The 18,485-nt window shown below is 37.9% G+C and overlaps 1 protein-coding gene across 1 annotated transcript in view; it reads left to right on the top strand.

Annotated features, from left to right (window-relative positions):
- LOC142341310 (uncharacterized) overlaps positions 1-18,485 on the top strand; it is a 216,660-nt gene that overhangs the window by 193,956 nt on the left and 4,219 nt on the right. The window contains exons 40-43 of the mRNA XM_075392234.1: positions 758-900; positions 1,303-1,580; positions 17,043-17,121; positions 17,727-17,898. Of these exons, the coding sequence (XP_075248349.1) occupies positions 758-900; positions 1,303-1,580; positions 17,043-17,121; positions 17,727-17,898 (672 nt within the window). The remainder of the gene's footprint in view (positions 1-757; positions 901-1,302; positions 1,581-17,042; positions 17,122-17,726; positions 17,899-18,485) is intronic.

Here is an 18,485-nt window from a genome sequence, read left to right as displayed (position 1 = left end):
TCACTAAGCAAACAATTGGGTTAAATTAAATAATCAAATATTTATCATTTATAACATCATCGTTACTCGTTTCTGATTGGTTAGTCAAGAAAGTGATTTAGGTCATATGTTTACATAGTGAATGTCAAATTACTGCAATATTTGCTTTTGTTGACATAAGCACGGATGGATATTACGTGGCTCTAAAGGCCTCGAATGTACAGTATTTAAACTTTAATGGTCACCTAAAGTATCATAAAACAAACAACTTAAGAAATTTAACAATAAATAACAAAATATCAAAAAATGCCAGTTTTGCACCATATAAGTGCTAATAGCCACACCTGTGTGTCTAATATGATAACGTTCGTTGGGTCCATGAGTAGCTTCGAGGCAACCGTAACCATGTGTCATAACCTCGGGTGGCTCAGGTTTTCCCTTCCAAAAATGCGGGGTGTTCAAAATTTCGGTCCCAACTTGTAAAAATTTTCAGTTTTGACGAATTCTAAGTTTTTTTCAGTTTCAAAGGTTATTTCTTGCTGTCTGATGGCTTTTGTAGCTGATTTGAAGTGGCGCCAGCAGTTAGAATTATATAATAATGTATAATAATTCACAACTGCGCAGTGTGAATGTTTACAAATTTGGTCAATCATTAATAAATTGAAAAATGTTTGCGTTTCTTGGAAAAATGAATGTTAGGTAAATATATTTAGCGTCAACCTAACAACTATCAAAAACTATAGTTGTTTGATAGTTGTTGCATATGTTTTGTTACCAGATACAAAAACATAACCCCTGGAACTCAATACTCGGTGACGTTGAGTCTGAAATCATACCTGGAGTGCAACGTGACAGGTGTCGAACCGATCCGAGAGCTTGTCAGCGATACATCATATACTGCAACTCTGACAATAGTTTCAGGTATGTTAATCTGCAGGACATGAAGATCTATGTAATCTCCAGACCAAAATCATTTGTACACAAATGGAAAGAAAGAAAGAAACAACCAATTTCTTTTTATTATTATTCTCAATTATTCTGAGAATGAAAAACGCACGGAAAGATCAATTCTGCAGTCATTTTCGACTGAATACAGTGTTTTTACTACTTCTCTAGCAGATAGCTACAGAATGTTCCCTTTTAATATAAGAAAGAAATTTGTGTTGCTATATCTGTTTTAAAGTTGTTATGAAAATTTAGTTATTCTCCAATTTTCCATTTCAATAAACTAAACTGAACATTTGGGTTCAATTATACATATAAAAGTTGAAAGTTTTTGAAATCCATAAAATGAAGCTTTTTTGTTGATGGGAATTGTTTCAGCACCTGGCCGAGTCCGACTGTACACGCACTCTTCGACGTCGAAGACAACTTTTGTTGTCCAAATTGATATTCCGGCTGGTCAGATCTCTAGACTCAACATCAGTTCAAGTCTCCCTCTGGCAGAGGTTCCATTAAGTGACGAGGGATACTTTACTTCTCTGGACCCAAGTGTGTCAAGGAACTTCTTGTTCTACCCTGATGATGCTACCCTTGTAGCTCCCACGATCATTGTCACCTTCTCTGGTCTGCCAGACGACGGAACCAGATTTGAGTTTGAGGTCTGAGATCTCTTATATGTCATACTTGAATCTACTAGTTCTAACATCCAAAGTTGTTTTTTTTTCTATTGTACATTGCTTGATTTCACTATCTCTTTTCTCTTTTTTTTCAAGAAATTTGTACGATTGTTTGCGACTCCTTTTGTAAGCAGACCAGATTTGCGGCAAAATCATATGACAAAATGCTTATGGGTAAATTTTTTGGAAAGACTGCTTTTTGAGCCTTGGTGATGTCATATAAAATTTCGGCACCTCTAATCCTCAAAATAATAACGAAAAAAAAAACAGAAACTAACTAAAAATTTGAAGCGTATAATGTGAAAGTCATGAAAGTGGGTTCTCCTTAAACTCAATACAAAAAGTTCATTGATAATTTTATATTTATTTGATAACCACTGCAGCTCTGCTTCAATTGTTTTTGCTTATCTATTGCTTTATGGATCCAAACCGAAACAGGCTTATCGCGTGAAAACTTGTCGCGATAATTGTTGGTTACAGTTGTTGTTATGACCCTGAATGTTTTTCAAACTTGAACAAATCCCGGCTTTTTTGAATTCTTTTAATCATAACATCTGCGTAAAATACTGATTTCGTACTGGTTGACGAAAAATAATCAGGAATGCAATGGTTTTCCTCAATGCTGCCAATTGGTTAGGCTGTCAATATGAACAGAGTTGCCTGTTCCGTCGGATGTTTGTGCTATACCACCAAAAGGTAGCCACATTGGGATGTATCGTCTTCTTTGATGATCGCAATGTCCCCTATTGTTGATTGAACGTTTTCTGTCTTTATTTTGATCTCCTTCTGTAATGATGATAAATAGTCAACGTGCAATTTCCTCCAGAAATGTTTATTCTACTTTTTTTAAATGTTTTTTTTTAATGTCTCAATGTGTTGTTCTTATGGCGGTGATTATGTCTGGGGTATAGCAGTAATCGGTTATCCGTTAAGAAATGTCCATGTGATAGCAGGAGCGGTTCATTGACGCAAGTTGATTTTCCTGTTAGAGGGCTGGAATTTCAGAAGGCCCCAATTTGGGTCAGAAGAGTTGTGAAGGCACTGGTTGATAAATTGGTCGATCCAATTTTTCTGTAGAACTGGCGCTTCGTAAACGTCAAATTTCGGGTGCCCTAGGTGATATAGTAGACCATCCAATTTGGTCTTTTTGCTGCAGATGAGTTCGTTGATTTTCTTATATCGAAAAAGTTGTCCGATTTGGTGTTCTAATCAGGAGTTTTATAACTGTTGCCGAGTTGTAAATGTAGATTGCTTGCGGAAGTGTTAGCTTTTGTGTTAACGCAGTATGAATAATTGATCAGACGATCACCGCAACGGATTTTATTGTTATCTTCACCCATACGATATCTTATCTTTGCCCATTGACCATACGATCGCCTACGCTGATGACTTTGTCGAAGAATGGGGAAAAGTTGAATAGTTGGCTTCTCTTCTTAACAAGTTCGCTGGAAAAACTGCTTGTTTGCCCCAATACTGTGTTGTTTGGGGCTCTTGGGCTTCGATATTCTTGAGATCTGGCAAAGACATGTGTTGCTTGATGCTGTTAAAGGCTACTCTTGCTCAACTAAGATCTGATAACAGAATTTTTGCAGATTTTTCTGCAATTGATAAAGAATTCCTTCTTTGAAGTACGTTTCTCTAACTTTGATTTTCTGTTTATTAGTTACCTGGTTGGGGTCTGGCCTAATTTGACTATTCATTTGATGATGCTCGTTTGGCATTGGTGGAACCTTGCGGGATGACGTAACCCAAATTGTTTGTGCTGAGTGATTTTTGTTTTTTGTTTGCTGATTGTTACAAATGTATAGATGGCTACTCTTCTGGCTGCGTTACCACCTTGTCTGGTTTCTTTATTTCAACGACAAATTGAAATTCAGAAGTGTTTGAATTGACGGGTTTTAGGTACCTCGTTCCGTTTTTTTCCTGATTGAGAGACAGAGAGCTGCTGGTGCCAATCCGCTTCTTAGCTACAGAGGTCAATGTTTTCTTAAATCTAATGCTGTTGGGGCTTGACTTAATCAGTGAGAAAGATTGACTGTTTACAGAAACTCTACCGTTGATGAGGTGAGTTCTGATTGTCGTGAAACAAAACTAGTTTTTCATAGAGGCTCTTCTACGTGTTTGCACAGAAAATTTCTATATTGAAAGTTTTAAGAAGTTGCTTCTGATGTTTGTGATCAGTTGGGAAGACTGAAGTTCTTATTTCCTCTCAAAATAACTTTACTCAACAACCTGATTGCTGTTCCTTGTCAAAAACCGATTTTGTCTGCTGCTTTTGAGATATAATGGAATGGTTTCTAAAAAGCATCCACTGACTCTGATTCGTGCTCGATATTTTTCTCAATGGCTCCCTTAATTGTCAAATAAACATAATTAAATATGCAACAACTCTTATTAATCGTTGCGTTGTTGACTCTTTGAAGATGAGTACCAGTTCTGAGTATTGCCTTATTGCTGATGCTCCGTTACTATCGATAATTTTGATTCAGTAGCTTCAGTAGAGGTATTGCGGAGGATTTGCTTCCGAAGACGGCCAAGATTCTTCGTTTCGATTCAACCAATTGGGTGTTTTTCACTAAAGTTGTTGATTTGCATGTTTTTTGGCCCAAATTCACCGTGAGACACAATCAGCTGGTTTTTCTGGGGATACAATCTTCCAATTTGCTGATGAGTTGACGCCCTTGGTTTTGGTCATCTGGATAGCAACGAAAATACTACTTTTTCTGAAGTATTTTTGATCCAAACAAGGGTCCCTCTTTGTATCTGCCAACGCAAAGACTGCAAATGGGCTGTACTTGATGGCTTCGGTTACAGTTTCAGACAATCGGGCTCCTAACAGTGGTGCACAGCGTTCTAAGCCGGCACACACAGTTCAGGCTAAGGCAACGCGTGTCCTGGCTGTCAGCATTTGAGTTCGCACGCAATCATCTATATTCTACGGCGGTTAGACAACTCCTGCATATGTTGTAGTCAATGCGTCACAAAATATACATTTCTCAATGTGCCACTGAGATCTAGCCCACCTTTAAGTTTTTGTTGTATTGCGTTTTTGATGAAACAGTTGAAAGTCAAGTATTAAGTAGTAGTACCTGGATTTGGCGTTTTTCTCTCTGAGCTCCTTCCATGCGTCCAAATTCGATCAACTGAGTTGATGTGCTGCGAATGTTTGGAAATTTCTGCAGTAGGAAGATGAGGCTGCATATTCTTTTTTTCCTAAAGGCTGGTACAAGTAATCAAGCGGCTTGTTGTTTTCTTGAAGAGATCTTTGCACAAATTTTTGTTCGGTATGCCGTCCAGTGGGACTCGGATGTCCATTGCTTTGTCGTCGAAATTGCTTCAATCTCCCTTTATTGTTGCAGTTTTTTCTGATCCAGTACAATTGTAGAAGGATGTTAGATAGATCTGTCCTTCTAAAGTTGTTTCTCCTGTGCAATTACAAGACAACTTGAATAAGATAAATGATAGGCAATCGTGTTTTTGTTTTGGGTTCCTTGAATGTATTGTCGCGAATGATTTGTAGTGAAACATATATTCTAGACTTTTGGTTGCTCATATTTGGTTGCAACTTCTTGTCAGATGTTTTTGGGAAAGAGTAACTCTCAGGTTTTTGGCTGTAGTTTTAAACATCAGCAAATGTCATGCTTTTCTTGAGTTCCCAAGGTCATTGGGAACATGCTGCAAGAAGGAGGGCAGGGGTTGGAGATCATCTTGATTGTCGTTTGATCCGATATCCTTGAACCTATATAATTGGAATGAAAATACTGTAAGGGCAATAACATCAAAGGGGGTGGATGTAGCTCATGTTGCCTTAGACCGAAGCGAAAAAGTTGAATTAAAAAAACTACGGGGAAAAAACCCGTGCGAGGCCGGCGACAGGACGCACGAACGAGCCGTAAGCCGTTTTTACTTTGGCAACTCGTACTTCACCGTCTCGTCCAGGGGATGTTTCCACAACTCTTCCAAAGTTCCAGATTCCTCTCGGCGTCAAGTCCTTGAGTACCCACACAACATCTCCTAATTTCAGAGGAGGCTGGTTGTTGTCTGTCCATTTACGTCTCTTGAGTAATGTCGGCAGGTACTCCTTAATCCAACGCCGCCACACGTGGTTCATCAACTGCTGCACGTGCTTCCAGTTCTTGAAACTAGCTGGCTGTTGGTCTCCAAAGTTTCCGGGTGGCAAGGAACTGTAAGGGCGTTGAATGAGGAAATGGTTAGGAGTGAGTGGTTCTTCGTTTTCAGGCTGATCAGCAACGTTTGTCAAGGGTCTGGAATTCAGGATTGCTTCGACTTCTACCATTATTGTCTCAAAGATGTCGAAGGAGAGACGCTTAGATCCTAGAATGATTAAGAGTGTCCTTTTGGCGCTCTGAATCAATCGCTTCCACACGCCACCGAAATGAGGGCCGTATGGTGGGTTAAATTTCCATGTGGTTTTCACTGCAGCTAGGGCTTTATAAATCTTGTCTTTGTCTAAAGCCTTAACCGACTTCTTCAGCTCTTCGGAGGCGCCAACAAATGTTTTTCCGTTATCGCTGTACAATAAAATAGGTTGGCATCTTCGGCAGGTGAATCGTCGATATGCATTGAGGAAGGTGTCTGTATTTAAATCTGGACATGTTTCTAAATGGACTGCTCGCGTAACGAGGCATGTAAAAATAAGTCCATAATGTTTCTCGATTTTGCCTTGTTTGTCCTAAAAATAAAACGGGCCAAAAAAGTCCAGTCCTGTGTTGGCAAACGGAAATTTGGTTTCTTCTGTGGGGAAGCGCAAAAGCAGGAAGAGGGGCCATTATTGGTTGTATATTTTTAGTGTCAAAACGGCGACACAGAAAACATCGGTATTTTATTGAAAGTAGTGTTTTTCGAAGTCCAATGACGTAGTAGCGTTGTTGTACGAATGCTTTGACCGGTTCTGTTGCTTGATGAGCACAAATTCTGTGCGCATGTTCAAGGTATTGTCTCGCAATCTTTTCCTTTGCGTCCAAGATTATTGGACATTTTTCGATCTCCAATTCTGTTGGAGCAAATAGGAGACGGCCACTAGATCGTAGGAGTCCGTTTTGGTCAATTATTGGATTTAAGTTTCTCAATTTGCTCTTGGCGTGTAATTTTTGTGTTCTTTTTAATGCGTTGATTGTTGAGGAAAAAGCATTGTTTTGAGACAACTTCAGCAGAAAATTTTGAGATAAATAAACATCATCTTTTGTGTATTGGCTTTTGTCGGAACGATTCTTCTTAGCTCTGTAAATTAAATTGAAGACAGTTGCGAGGATTAAAAGTAGCTTTTTCCATGTTGAAAAGCGGTTTGGGTCTAGAACAGGTTTGATTGGTGTTTTTGTATTTCTGGTTACGGCACCTACGATTGAAATCTTTTTCAAATCTTTCCCAGAACTTTCAGTGTTTTGCAAAAATTGTGGTGCTGTAAGCCATTTCGGGGGGATTTCTGATGGCTCAAGGCCACGCGTTCCATGGTCGGCTGGATTAAAATTAGTTGGGACATGATTCCACTCATCAGTTTTAGTTGTTTTCTTAATTTCTTCGAGTCGATTTGAGACGAAAACGTCTTGTTTCTTAGTTGAACTGATCCAATCTAAGAAAAAACGACTATCAGTCCACAAGTAGACTTTTTCAAATTTTAATGTCATTTCGGTTTCTATCAATGTGCGGAGGCGTGTACCTAAAACGGCTGCTTCGAGTACTAATTTTGGCACACTAATTTGTTTTATTGGTGCAACTTTGCATTTTCCAAGCAGAAAAGATATTTGAAAGATTTCCTCCTGTTTTTGGGTGCGAATGTAAGCACCTGCTGACAATGCAACGGTTGAGGCGTCAACAAAGACATGGAGCTGGTGATTATTTTCCTGATTCGTTGAGGAGTTCAACCATCTGGGGATTTCGATATCAGGCATTGCAAAGTAACTATCAAGCACTTTTTGTAGGTTGGAATGAAGTTCTACGGGAAGTGGTTCATCCCATTTCTTGGCTAGCTTCCAGACTTGTTGTAAAAGCATTTTGATTCTAATTGTGAGCGGGGACAAAATTCCTAGGGGATCGAAAATTGTTGATACTAGGCTGAACATTTTCCTTTGTGTTTTCTCACTTGCTTTTTCGGGGAAATTGTTCTGATGTCATCATTAGAAAACAGTCAGTTCTGGTATTCCATTTCTGACCGAGGACTCTATTGATCTCTTTCAGTTCATCTCGATCTTCTTGCTCAATGAACCTTAGGGCTTCATGTTTGTTTGTCACAAATTTTGTCAAGCGAATGCCACCTTTATGAAGGCTATCTTTAGTCTGGTTAATGGTTTCAATTGTTTCTTCTATAGACGGCAAAGAATGGATATAGTCATCCATATAAAAATGGTTCTTTTTTGCAGTAACTGCTTTTGGAAATTCAATTGCATTATTTTCTGCGCAACGGTTCAGAACAAAAATTGCACAAAATGGGGAGCAGGTTGCACCAAAAATTAATCCGGTGAACTGGTATTGGTTAACCATCTCTTCATTGGGCCAGAGAAAGCGTAATGCAGATTGGTCCTCATGCCTTATTGCTATCTGCATGAACATGCCTTCGATATCAGAGAGAATGGCAACTGGGTTTTCACGAAATCTCAGAAGAATTCCTACCAAGTTGTTCAGCAAATCTGGTCCTGTGATCAAATTGGAGTTCACAGATTGTCCTCTAAACTTGGCCGCAGCATTTGCTACTCTGCGCATTTTTCCGGGCTTGTTTGGATTAACCACCGGGTGATGAGGCAAATACCAAATTTTCTCGGGCTCTGGCTGCTGCATTTCAACTGGCTTGACATAAAATTTTTGAAGATCTGTAGTGAGAGTTTGCTCATACAACTCTTTCAATTGGAGGTCATTCCTGAGTCGCTTCTGAAGACTTTTCAGCTGGCTGAGAGCTGCAAAATAATTATTTTCAGTTCTCAATGGTTTTTTCCAAGGCAGTCCAGTTTCGTACCTCTCACCATTGTAGCTGATTGTCTTGTTCAATATATCAAGGACTTCCTTGTCAACGGGATTTGTAGATTCACGCTTCGGTTGAGTTCCTTCGGCTTCAATTTTCCAGAATTGCTTAAGCAATTCATCGAGAGGCTGATCGTCGGAGCTTCTTCGTGATACGTGGTACACGTACTGTTTCTGCTGGTCAGATCGTTTTTTGGGTTGCTTTTGCACTCTTTCATACTCTCCAGCTAGGGTCCATCCAAGCCTCGTCTTTACGCCAAATGGCTGGTTTTTAGTTGCCGGGATGACTTCAACTGGGTGTGTGAAAGCAAAAGTGTTTATTCCCAAAAGGGCACCGATTTTGTCTTCAGCTATTTCTGGGAAGTGAATGTGACGCAGTTCTTTGAGTGCATCGCAAAACTGGTTGAGTTCAAATGTATTAGCTGGTGCTACATTTAAACAAGGAGTGCTATAAGTGGTTGTAATTTGAAACTTTTGATCCAAATTTTCGTAGGGTGCAACTGTCACTTGTTCAGAAATTTTTGAAAGTGGCATATCATGCTCTGTGTTAAGATTCTGAAGCGTAGTGGCTTCTTGATCTTCGCATGGAAGAGCAAGGAACTCTGTGACTTTGTCAAGTATGAAAGTATATTGGCTTCCTGGATCGATCAGAGCGTACGTATCGAAAGCTTTCTTGCCGTTTAGAAAAGATACTGGGATAAATTGAAGTTGTTCGAATAATTCTTTTGGTGTAGACTGTAGATGATTAACGCTAAAACTTTGGTTGGCATTGTTCAAATTAGCGCGCTGAAATTGATTCTGATTTTTGTTTGCAAAAGACTGTCCGTAGCGGCTCTTTTGTGATTTGGATGAGGCGCTTGCATTGTTGTTACTTCCTGGTTCACATTGCTGTTTGACAAGCTGATCTGCTTGGTTGGTAAAACTTGTACCTATAGAATTGCTCGTGGCAAATGCAGCTGATGGACGCTTGATAATTTTACCAGGGTCATGCAGTGTTGTGTGGTGGTATCCGCTGCATATTTGGCAGCGTTTTGTTGATGGGCAGTTTTGCTTCTTGTGTTTATTGCTCAAACAGTTCGAGCAAAGATTGCTCTTGCTTACAATGTCAAATCGCTGGCTTGGGCTGCATTTTTGGTAATCGGGACAGGTCGCTAGTATATGGTTTCCTCGACATTTTTCGCAAGAACGCTTTGGTTGATTTGCGTTGTTTAGGGGTGGAAAAGGTGGAGCGCTAGGTGGTTTCGGTGTACCGCTACTGCTTATTGTTGTTGACTGATTTCGATTAGTCAGCTGTGCTGGAAAGCCTGAACTTTGGGTACTTAAATTTATTTCGTGACTATCGCTGTTATTCATGTTTCCAGAGCTATTAAAGTTGTTTCTACGAAAGTTATTTTGCTGGAATGTTTCGCGGTTTATCTTATCGTACACATGTGCTTGAACTTCTAACCATTTCTGAAATTCAACTAAAGTAGCTTGTGTTTCGATTGATGTAACGGTGTACTCTGTCCATTTGAGGAGGATGTTTTGCGGGACTTTTTCTTTAGCTTTCTTCATAAGTGTTGAGCTCTGTAGGTCTGCTGTGTATCCCAGGTATTGGAAAGCTTGCACTAAACGTTTCAAGAACAAAGCAAAGGCTACAAAATTTTGCTTGTTATAGTCATTAGTTGATTTCCAGTTTTCCAATTGATTTAAGAAGGCATTCCCCACTATTGTAGGATCACCAAAGTATGACATGAGTTCGTTTAAAGCTGTGCTATAATAATCAGGATCACACGAATACGCTTGGATGACATCTTTTGCTTTTCCAGTAACTGCATTTTGCAGGTAGGTGATACGATGTGTGTCAGTAATAATGGTGTGGTTATGTACGAGGCAAAAAAAAGTTATTTATCCATTCGTGGTACTTCAATGGGTTGCCATTAAAGTTTTGAATTGTAAGAGGTGGTAACTTTTTTGAGTGTTTACTCGTTGGATTCTGCCAATATGGAGCTGTGTTTGAGGTCCATGGTAAAGAATTGATTTCAAATGAAGGGTGTCTGAACCTTTCATTTGATATTGTTTGTAATACGCTGGAAAATTGATGTGAATGTGGTAATTGTGACTCGGGATTTTTCTCTAATGAAGGCTGTGCTTGTGGGGGAAACGTTGAGATTGAATGAGCAATGGGAACACTTTCAGTAATTGTTTTTGAACAGGCGGTTTGTTGAACACCGAATGGGTTGAGAGACTCAATGCCTACGGTTTTGATTTGTGACTGTGGCTGGAATTGAGTAAAGTTTCCTGGTAAAATTTTTATCTCTGTGTTTTTCAATTCCTGTCTATTATGCAATGGTAAACAAAATATGTTAGAAGTTTGAAATTTGTTTGCGTTTTGGCAGGAGTTTTCAGAGAACTGATTAAAGTTTGTCATTGTGTTACTCAGTTCAATTGGTTGTTTTGTCTGTTGCGGATCAAAATCTAGATTCTGTGCGTTTTCTTGACTGTAATATTTGACAGAACTGGGATTCATCATGCGGGGATTACGTTTTTCTTGGTATTTGTAACAACCCATGCTCTTTGGTTCAAACGTTTGCGTCTGAAACCGTTCCTCGGCGATATCTCGCGAAAATTCAGATAGCATGTTTTTTTACTGAAATTGATTATTAAAGTTTTCCTGAGGAAAATGATTTTGAAATTTATTTTGCGTGCTTACAAAACTAAGCGGCTGGACTGAATCATTTTCTGCTTTAAGCTGCTGCTGGTTGACGGTAAAATTATCAACAGCAGATAACGTTGTATCACTGAGAGCAAAACGCTTGAGAGTTTTTGCGACGGTCGTCTCAGGTTTCGCAAAATTTTTATCCGAGTTTTTTACTTCTGTTTTGGATTCAAATGTGTTATCGATATTAATTGGTCTGAATTAACTTGCTGTACTCATACCCATAGAAAGCGGATTCTCATTGTTGCCATTTAAAAACTTTGACTACATTGGTTTGGTTGTGTGGCATTCAGACAAAAACAGCGATGGTTTCTCCTGTATCGGTGGTAAAGGTGGTGTTTTGTTGGAGAATGATGAAGGTTCTGGGTTGCTTGCTTCTGGAATCTCGTTCATTGATGGTGAGCATCTCCGTGAGGTTGGATATCTGGCAGTCGTATGAGTTGTTACACTGACATCATCGCCTATCCTTTTTGAAGATTGGCTGAGTAGTCCATCGTCATCTAAACTGTCAATTTCGTGTTCAAATTTCTCTAGACGTGACAGAAGGTTTGAATATCGTTCCATGACAGATGAACTGCTGCTGGAGTTCGGACTTTCTTTTAACACGGCATCAAGTGTAGTTTTCAGCTCGTCAACATTTGCTTTTGCTTTATTGATGAGCAGGGTGAGTAATCTGAAACTCTTTCGCTGATCGATTGCAGTTTGTAAGAGGTCCAGCTTGCTTTTCAAACTCAGCTCTGCAAATTTGAATTTGTTCAACGCGTACTGACAACTTTGACTGTTCTTCTTTGTCATCTTGCTCTTGTTGGTCTTTTTCGTACTAACAGGTAAGAAAACGGCTTCGAAACCGGAGCGACGCAAATTTCAAAGTTGAAAAACAATGTTTATGACACTGTGAGGCTAATCAGCCCAGTTTTGTTTTTGTTTAAAATACGATGCAACTTTTCTGAAAAATAGAATCCTAGTGGTTTTTTTGTTCTAAATCTAGCTAGTTTTATCTAAAAAAAAAGAAAAATAACCGTTTGCGCGCGCTTGTTTCGTTATTACAATAGACACGACCAAATAATTGCTAAAACTTGGAGAAATCAAAATTTTCTTATTAGTAGAATAAGTGTATGGCTTTTGAATGGTTTTGTTACGAACTTTTACAAGGGCTAACACTTTTTTTTTGAAAAAGGAGTAATAAATGCTTAGAGATTGCTACTGCTTGGACCCTGTGTTGAAAAAGTTTTAAAATTTTGTTTTTATTGCGGTGCGAATAGGCAACGTGAGCTACAGACAAGCAGACAAGACAACTCAATTTGTACTGGAGCTCGTTTGAAATTCTTTCCTCTTAAGTTGAACTGCTTGCTTCTTGTTTTCTTTTCAAGACTTTTGAAATCTTTACTTTGAAAATTCCGTTCGCTCCTGTAACTGCTGACAGTAAGTTTTGAAGATCATCTACTATGGTAACTACTGACACCAAAAAAACTCTCTCCTTCTATCTGGTGACTACTGAACCCAACAAAAGGGCATGGGACTTCTTTCGGCGACTTCTGAGACCGCGGACAAAAAGGAAGAGACGTTTGAGTTATCCAACTCAAAAGAAGTATTTGTGTGAGCAAATTTAAGTGGGGAAATATTTCGAGCTTTTGATTTTCTTGCTTTTGATCTAAAGAAAATAGAGTTCTTAATTTTTCCTCTTTTTTCGTTTTTCTTGAAGTTGTTTTCAGTGCATACTACCCCATTAACTAAGCGCGCGGCTAGTATGCAAAAATTGAAAGCAAAAATGTGATTGTCTGGTTTTCTTAAGAATAAAGTTTTGCAAAAGTGATGAAAACTTATATATCAGCTTGTTTTGAAATAAACTGAGGGGGTGGGATCAACAGGTTTTCTGGGACTAATAAGTGTTTTAACCAAAACTTTGGGAAAACGTTTTTAATTTTTTTTGGAACGAAAGAAGCAGTTTTGCCAATTTTATGTTGCCTCTTTACTAAATGTAAAATCGAAATAATAATTTTGAAGCTTGTATTATAAAAAACTGAGGGGGTTCAATGAAAAGGTTTTCTTAGATCTACTAATTGTATCTATCAAAACGTCAAGAATACTTTTTTTTTGAGTTTTTTTAGTCTAAGGAGCAATTTTGCAAATTTTATGTTGCCTCTTTATTGAAATGCAAAATGGATAAATTAACTTTGAAGCTTGTTTTTTAACAAACTGAGGGGGCTCAATGAATAGGTTTTCTTGGATCTACTAATTGTTTATAAGAAAATTTCAAGAAAACGTTTTTTGAATTTTTTAAAGTCAAAGATGAAACTTTGCTCAATTCAAGTTGTTTCTTTTCTAAAGTGTTAAATTGATAAACTAACTTTAAAGCTTGAATTATATCAAACTGAGGGGGCCCAATCAATAGATTTTCTTGGATCTACTTATTGTTTATATCATACTGTCAAGGAAACGTTTTTTGAATTTTTAAAGTCAAAGATGAAATTTTGCTAAATTCAAGTTGCTTCTATTCTAAAATGTTAAATTGATAAACTAACTTTAAAGCCCGAATTATAGTAAACTGAGGGGGCCCAATCAATAGATTTTTTTGATCTACTAATTGTTTATATCATACTGTCAAGAAAACCTTTTTTGAATGTTTAAAGTCAAAGATGAAATTTTGCTAAAATCAAGTTGCTTCTTTTCTAAAATGTTAAATTGATAAACTAACTTTAAAGCTCGAATTATAGCAAACTGAGGGGGCCCAATCAATAGATTTTCTTGGATCTACTAATAGTTTATATCATAACGTAAAGAAAACTTTTTTTGAATTTTTAAAGTCAAAGATGCATTTTTTGCCAAATTCTCGTTGTCTCTTTGCTAAAAGCAAAGTCCATAAACTAACTTTAAAACTTGTATCATAGCAAACTGAGGGGGCCCAATCAATAGGTTTTCTTGGATCTTCTAATAGTTTATATCATAACGTCAAGAAAACGTTTTTTGATTTTTTTAAGGTCAAAGAAGCAATTTTTGCCAAATTCTCGTTGTCTCTTTGCTAAAAAGCGAAGTTCATAAACTAACTTTAAAACTTGTATTATAGCAAACTGAGGGGGCCCAATCAATAGGTTTTCTTGGATTTATTAAAAAATTTTCATTAAAATGTTGGAATAACGTTTTTTGATTTTTGACCCTCAAAAAGCATTTTTGCGACTTTTTCTTTTTTTGTGCAAAAATTTTACATAAAAACTAGACTTTAAAAAAAGTCAATTTAAGGTCCAACTGAGATGTTCTATTAAACTACTTATTTTACTATTATGTAGATTTTTTGCGACAAATTCAGAAAAATGTTTTTGAATTTTTCTGATCCAAAAAAGGCTATATCGTTTTTTCGTACAATCTGTGTTTTTTTGCTGCTAAATGCTGACATGTGGTTTCTCATGGCTATTTCTTTCATAAAGCATCGACAAAAGCTCGCTGGGGGACAATTTTCATGTTTTTGAGATTTTTGTCGCAAAAAAAATTCAAGTTTTTTTTGGATACGTCTAACTGGGAAAGGGACTTCTGAGGTGACGTCTGGGACCTCGGGCTATCATCTCTTGGTGACGTCTGCAACCAAAAAAAAAGTCAGGCCTTCTTGATCGGGTGACGTCTGGAACCCTTGAAAAAAAATCTCCTCGTCTTTGGTGACGTTTGAGACCAAAAAAAGTCGTCTTGGGGGGGCTTTTCGTGATGCAGCTGCTTTGAAGACGAATCTAATCTCTTCTTCCTGAACTTTTTGGTGACTCTGTCCTTCTTGCTGGTTCAGTGGTAGTTTTCATTTCACTGATATGGTAGCTATGTATTCAGGTAGGCCCTTTAGTTGGGCACAATCTTGATGAGGCACAATCTTGGTACGGTTTCTTTGTCTTTGGTTGGGGGGGGGGGGGGGGGGGGGGTGATGTTACCCTCTTTGCTTATAAAAAAAATTCCGTTTCAGAAGGTAGTAAATGTTTCTTAATCACGGAGTTAGGTCTCCAATTTATGTAGTGAAACATATATTCTAGACTTTTGGTTGCTCATATTTGGTTGCGACTTCTTGTCAGATGTTTTTGGGAAAGAGTAACTCTCAGGTTTTTGGCGGTAGTTTTAATCATCAGCAAATGTCATGCTTTTCTTGAGTTCTCAAGGTCATTGGGAACATGATTAAATCTTCGTAATTTTCTGTCACATTGTCAAGAAGTGTATAGTTGACGTTTGATTGAAATTTGGGTCGGCCAAATTGAGTCCCAGAGTTTTGTCCAGTCGTGGATGTGGAAGTTGTGGAAGGCCAAGTTGCTGGACAGTTATTGGAAAACCGTCGCTCTTACCTGTTTCAAAATCAAAATGACCGATCCGATGTTGTTATGAATTTAGTTAACGTTTAAAGTCTCCTTCTGTAGTTCATTCATTGCATTTTTCGTCTTTGGTGAGGTTGCTCTGTGAATCTAAATAGATAATCGCTCGCATTTCCGAAGTTTCGTTAGCTTTACAGATGTCAATTGGTATAATTTGGGTTCGAAGAAAAACTCCTTTGTCTTCTTTCTAAGCTGCTACAGCAATTTTTTCCTGGTTCTCGTTTGTTTTCGTTGACGCTGCTAGCTGTTACAGAGGGCGCTGCTAAAGTTGGTCCTCAGTTCATATTAATTGCCAACTGCAGTAGAATGTTTTATATTTTTGGTTGCACTTGTTGACATTGGTAATTCTTGTGGACTTCTGGAAACCTATTCACATTTTGTAATCAGTAAGGTGTGGACTGGCTGTGAGTATCTTAGCGCAGCTTGATGCTGACTTTTATGTCGCTTCTTCATTGGCCTGTATCCTCTGTTCCTTGAAACTCTTCTTTTCAAGATGGCACCTAATCTTCACACACACATAAACCACTGTTTTTTCAGTCACGTTATACAGAGCAAATAAATTTGGCGACTTTCTGTTCAACTAAATAAGCCCTAGAGTTGTTTTGTACAAATCTGTGACTGATGTCTGAATTTTTTGTTAAATGATTTGTTATCAAAATTAGCTGTACGGTTTTTTATCTCTGTCAGTACTTTCGATATTTTAAAGGTCAGAGCCAACTAGCGAAAAATTGATAATGTTAACAAAGCTATCTCTAGTCACAAAGCGGTTTAAATTTATGTTAAAATCGACAGTTTACATGCTTTTTAGTTCCAATTTTAATTTGGCAACTCAAGGCCAAAATTATTGCTAGTTACCACCCAAATCTAATAAGTGTTATGACCAGTTATGACGCAGTCCGCTAATGTCAAGACACAGTGAAATTTGTTTCTGTAGGTCTTGTGTTTTCCTCCCGGGTTGACAGCCACTTCATATTTTGGTAATTATACAATGAAATATCTTGACAGGGGTTTAATGCGAAGAAATTGAATGATTTCATGGTAATAATACAAGTGTCATATATCATATTTTTGTAATTGTATGCGTACCCCTAGCGATCATGCTAGGATAATATATGATTAGTAGCTCGGTTCCACGCAAAAATTGTACGAGGCAATGCTTCATAATAGATATAATATCATATATTAGCCGTGTATGATTCTTGAACTAAGTTTATCACTCATTTTTCTTGAGTTAGGGTTTTATTGAACAACCATATTGACGAGAAATTTTGTTCTGACCACTTTGGGGTTGCTCTATTTATTTTCCATTCTCCAATTGTGCGTCTTGTAACTTACTTTCCAGTTAAATTTAATTCAATTCAATTGTCACATTGGGTTGTAGCTTTTTGATTTTCCTCAAGGAATTTTGATTGAGAACTAGTAATTTTGATGCTTCAGGTGTTTGCTCTCTACGATGGAAGCATCAACTCTAATGAGGCCTCCAAAACCACATCTATCAGTTACCAATACACAAAGCGTGAGTCACTAAACTAATTAGCATCCCATCTCTGATACATAAAATGGTACTTTTTCACTTGTTTATAGGATGGTACATGAATTTAAATTCTTGCAGGAAACTTGCAAGATTCTTGCCAGACTTTACCTTCAAAAGCTGTGGACTAAAAAGTTCATGGGAATCATATCTGCCATCTTAAGTTTATGGTGGAATTGGCGGTCTTTATAGTTTACCCCTCTCCCACTACACCATCTCTTACTCCCCCTCGTTCACCCCTTCCCCTCCACCCCATTCAACCCCAACCCCGCATGCTCGAGACCCCTCCCTCCGCCCCCCTCCCTCCCCGCTCCATCTCACCCCTCAACACTCTCCTTCAGTTAAGTTTAAGCTAGCCTCCCTAAGCTTCACCTAGCCACTGACGAACTCAACCGCTTGCCAGTCGTTTGAGAGCCATTCGCCCGACGTTAGCTGGTTATGTTTAGAAATTGACGTACGTTATTAGTTAAAAAAAAGCCTGACATGATGGAGCTCGAAGCGTTTTAAGTACAAAACTTTAGAAGTCATTCTCGATTGCTGATATATCCATTATCATTTTTTAAAAATTTTAAATAACTAAATTGTTTCAGCAACTTTGTTGATGGGTCTGGAGGAGTACGAAGCAGCGATTGTGATCACAGTGATTGTGGTGGTGGGGTTGATATGCATTGCAGGATTGGTAATTGTGGTAGTGAAAGTGGTCATTGCCAAAATAAAAGCATCAAGCGAGGCTGCGGCTGCTGCTGAAGGAGCGGCCAATGCGTAAGTCCATCTGTTGAAAAAAATATGTTTTCTTTCGTTAAATCGTCTTTATTCTTTCTTACCCGGCTAGACTAATCTCACTCTTTTATGGCGCTCAATTATTATTTCACATGAGAAGAGTCTGGAAAAATCCAGTTTGATAAAAAGTTTTTCTGAAATGATGGATTCAAAAGATATTTCCCATTCGGCAATTGAAATGCTATTGCAAGCACTTTCCTTATGGTTTTTCAGGAAGTTTTTTTGAAGTTGATATAGTTATTTTTGCTGGGAGATCATAATTTTACCTGTTGCAATTTTTTTGCATCATTTAAAATGTTAAATCTTCTAAACAGTTTTAAGTTCGATAACATTTCAACTTATAAATAATTTAAATTTAATTTTAATTTCGATTTTCTTGATAATGAAGAGCTTGCGAGCTCTTTATAGCTCTTGGGTGTAACAGGTTGATATGTTCTATTATTTTCTTAAACTCTTATTACATTAAAAATAATGTTGATATCTGGTTTTATCCTTTTAGAAGACTTGTTTGTAGTTATTCTAAACCTCAATTTGACCAAATCTTTTAATCGGACAATTTGATCGTAATT

This window comes from Convolutriloba macropyga, chromosome 6 (assembly GCF_964194025.1).
Source record: "Convolutriloba macropyga chromosome 6, txConMacr16.3, whole genome shotgun sequence".
NCBI lineage: Eukaryota > Metazoa > Xenacoelomorpha > Acoela > Convolutidae > Convolutriloba > Convolutriloba macropyga.
Note: the sequence above shows the minus strand (reverse complement) of the source record. Positions and strands in the feature narration are given on the sequence as shown.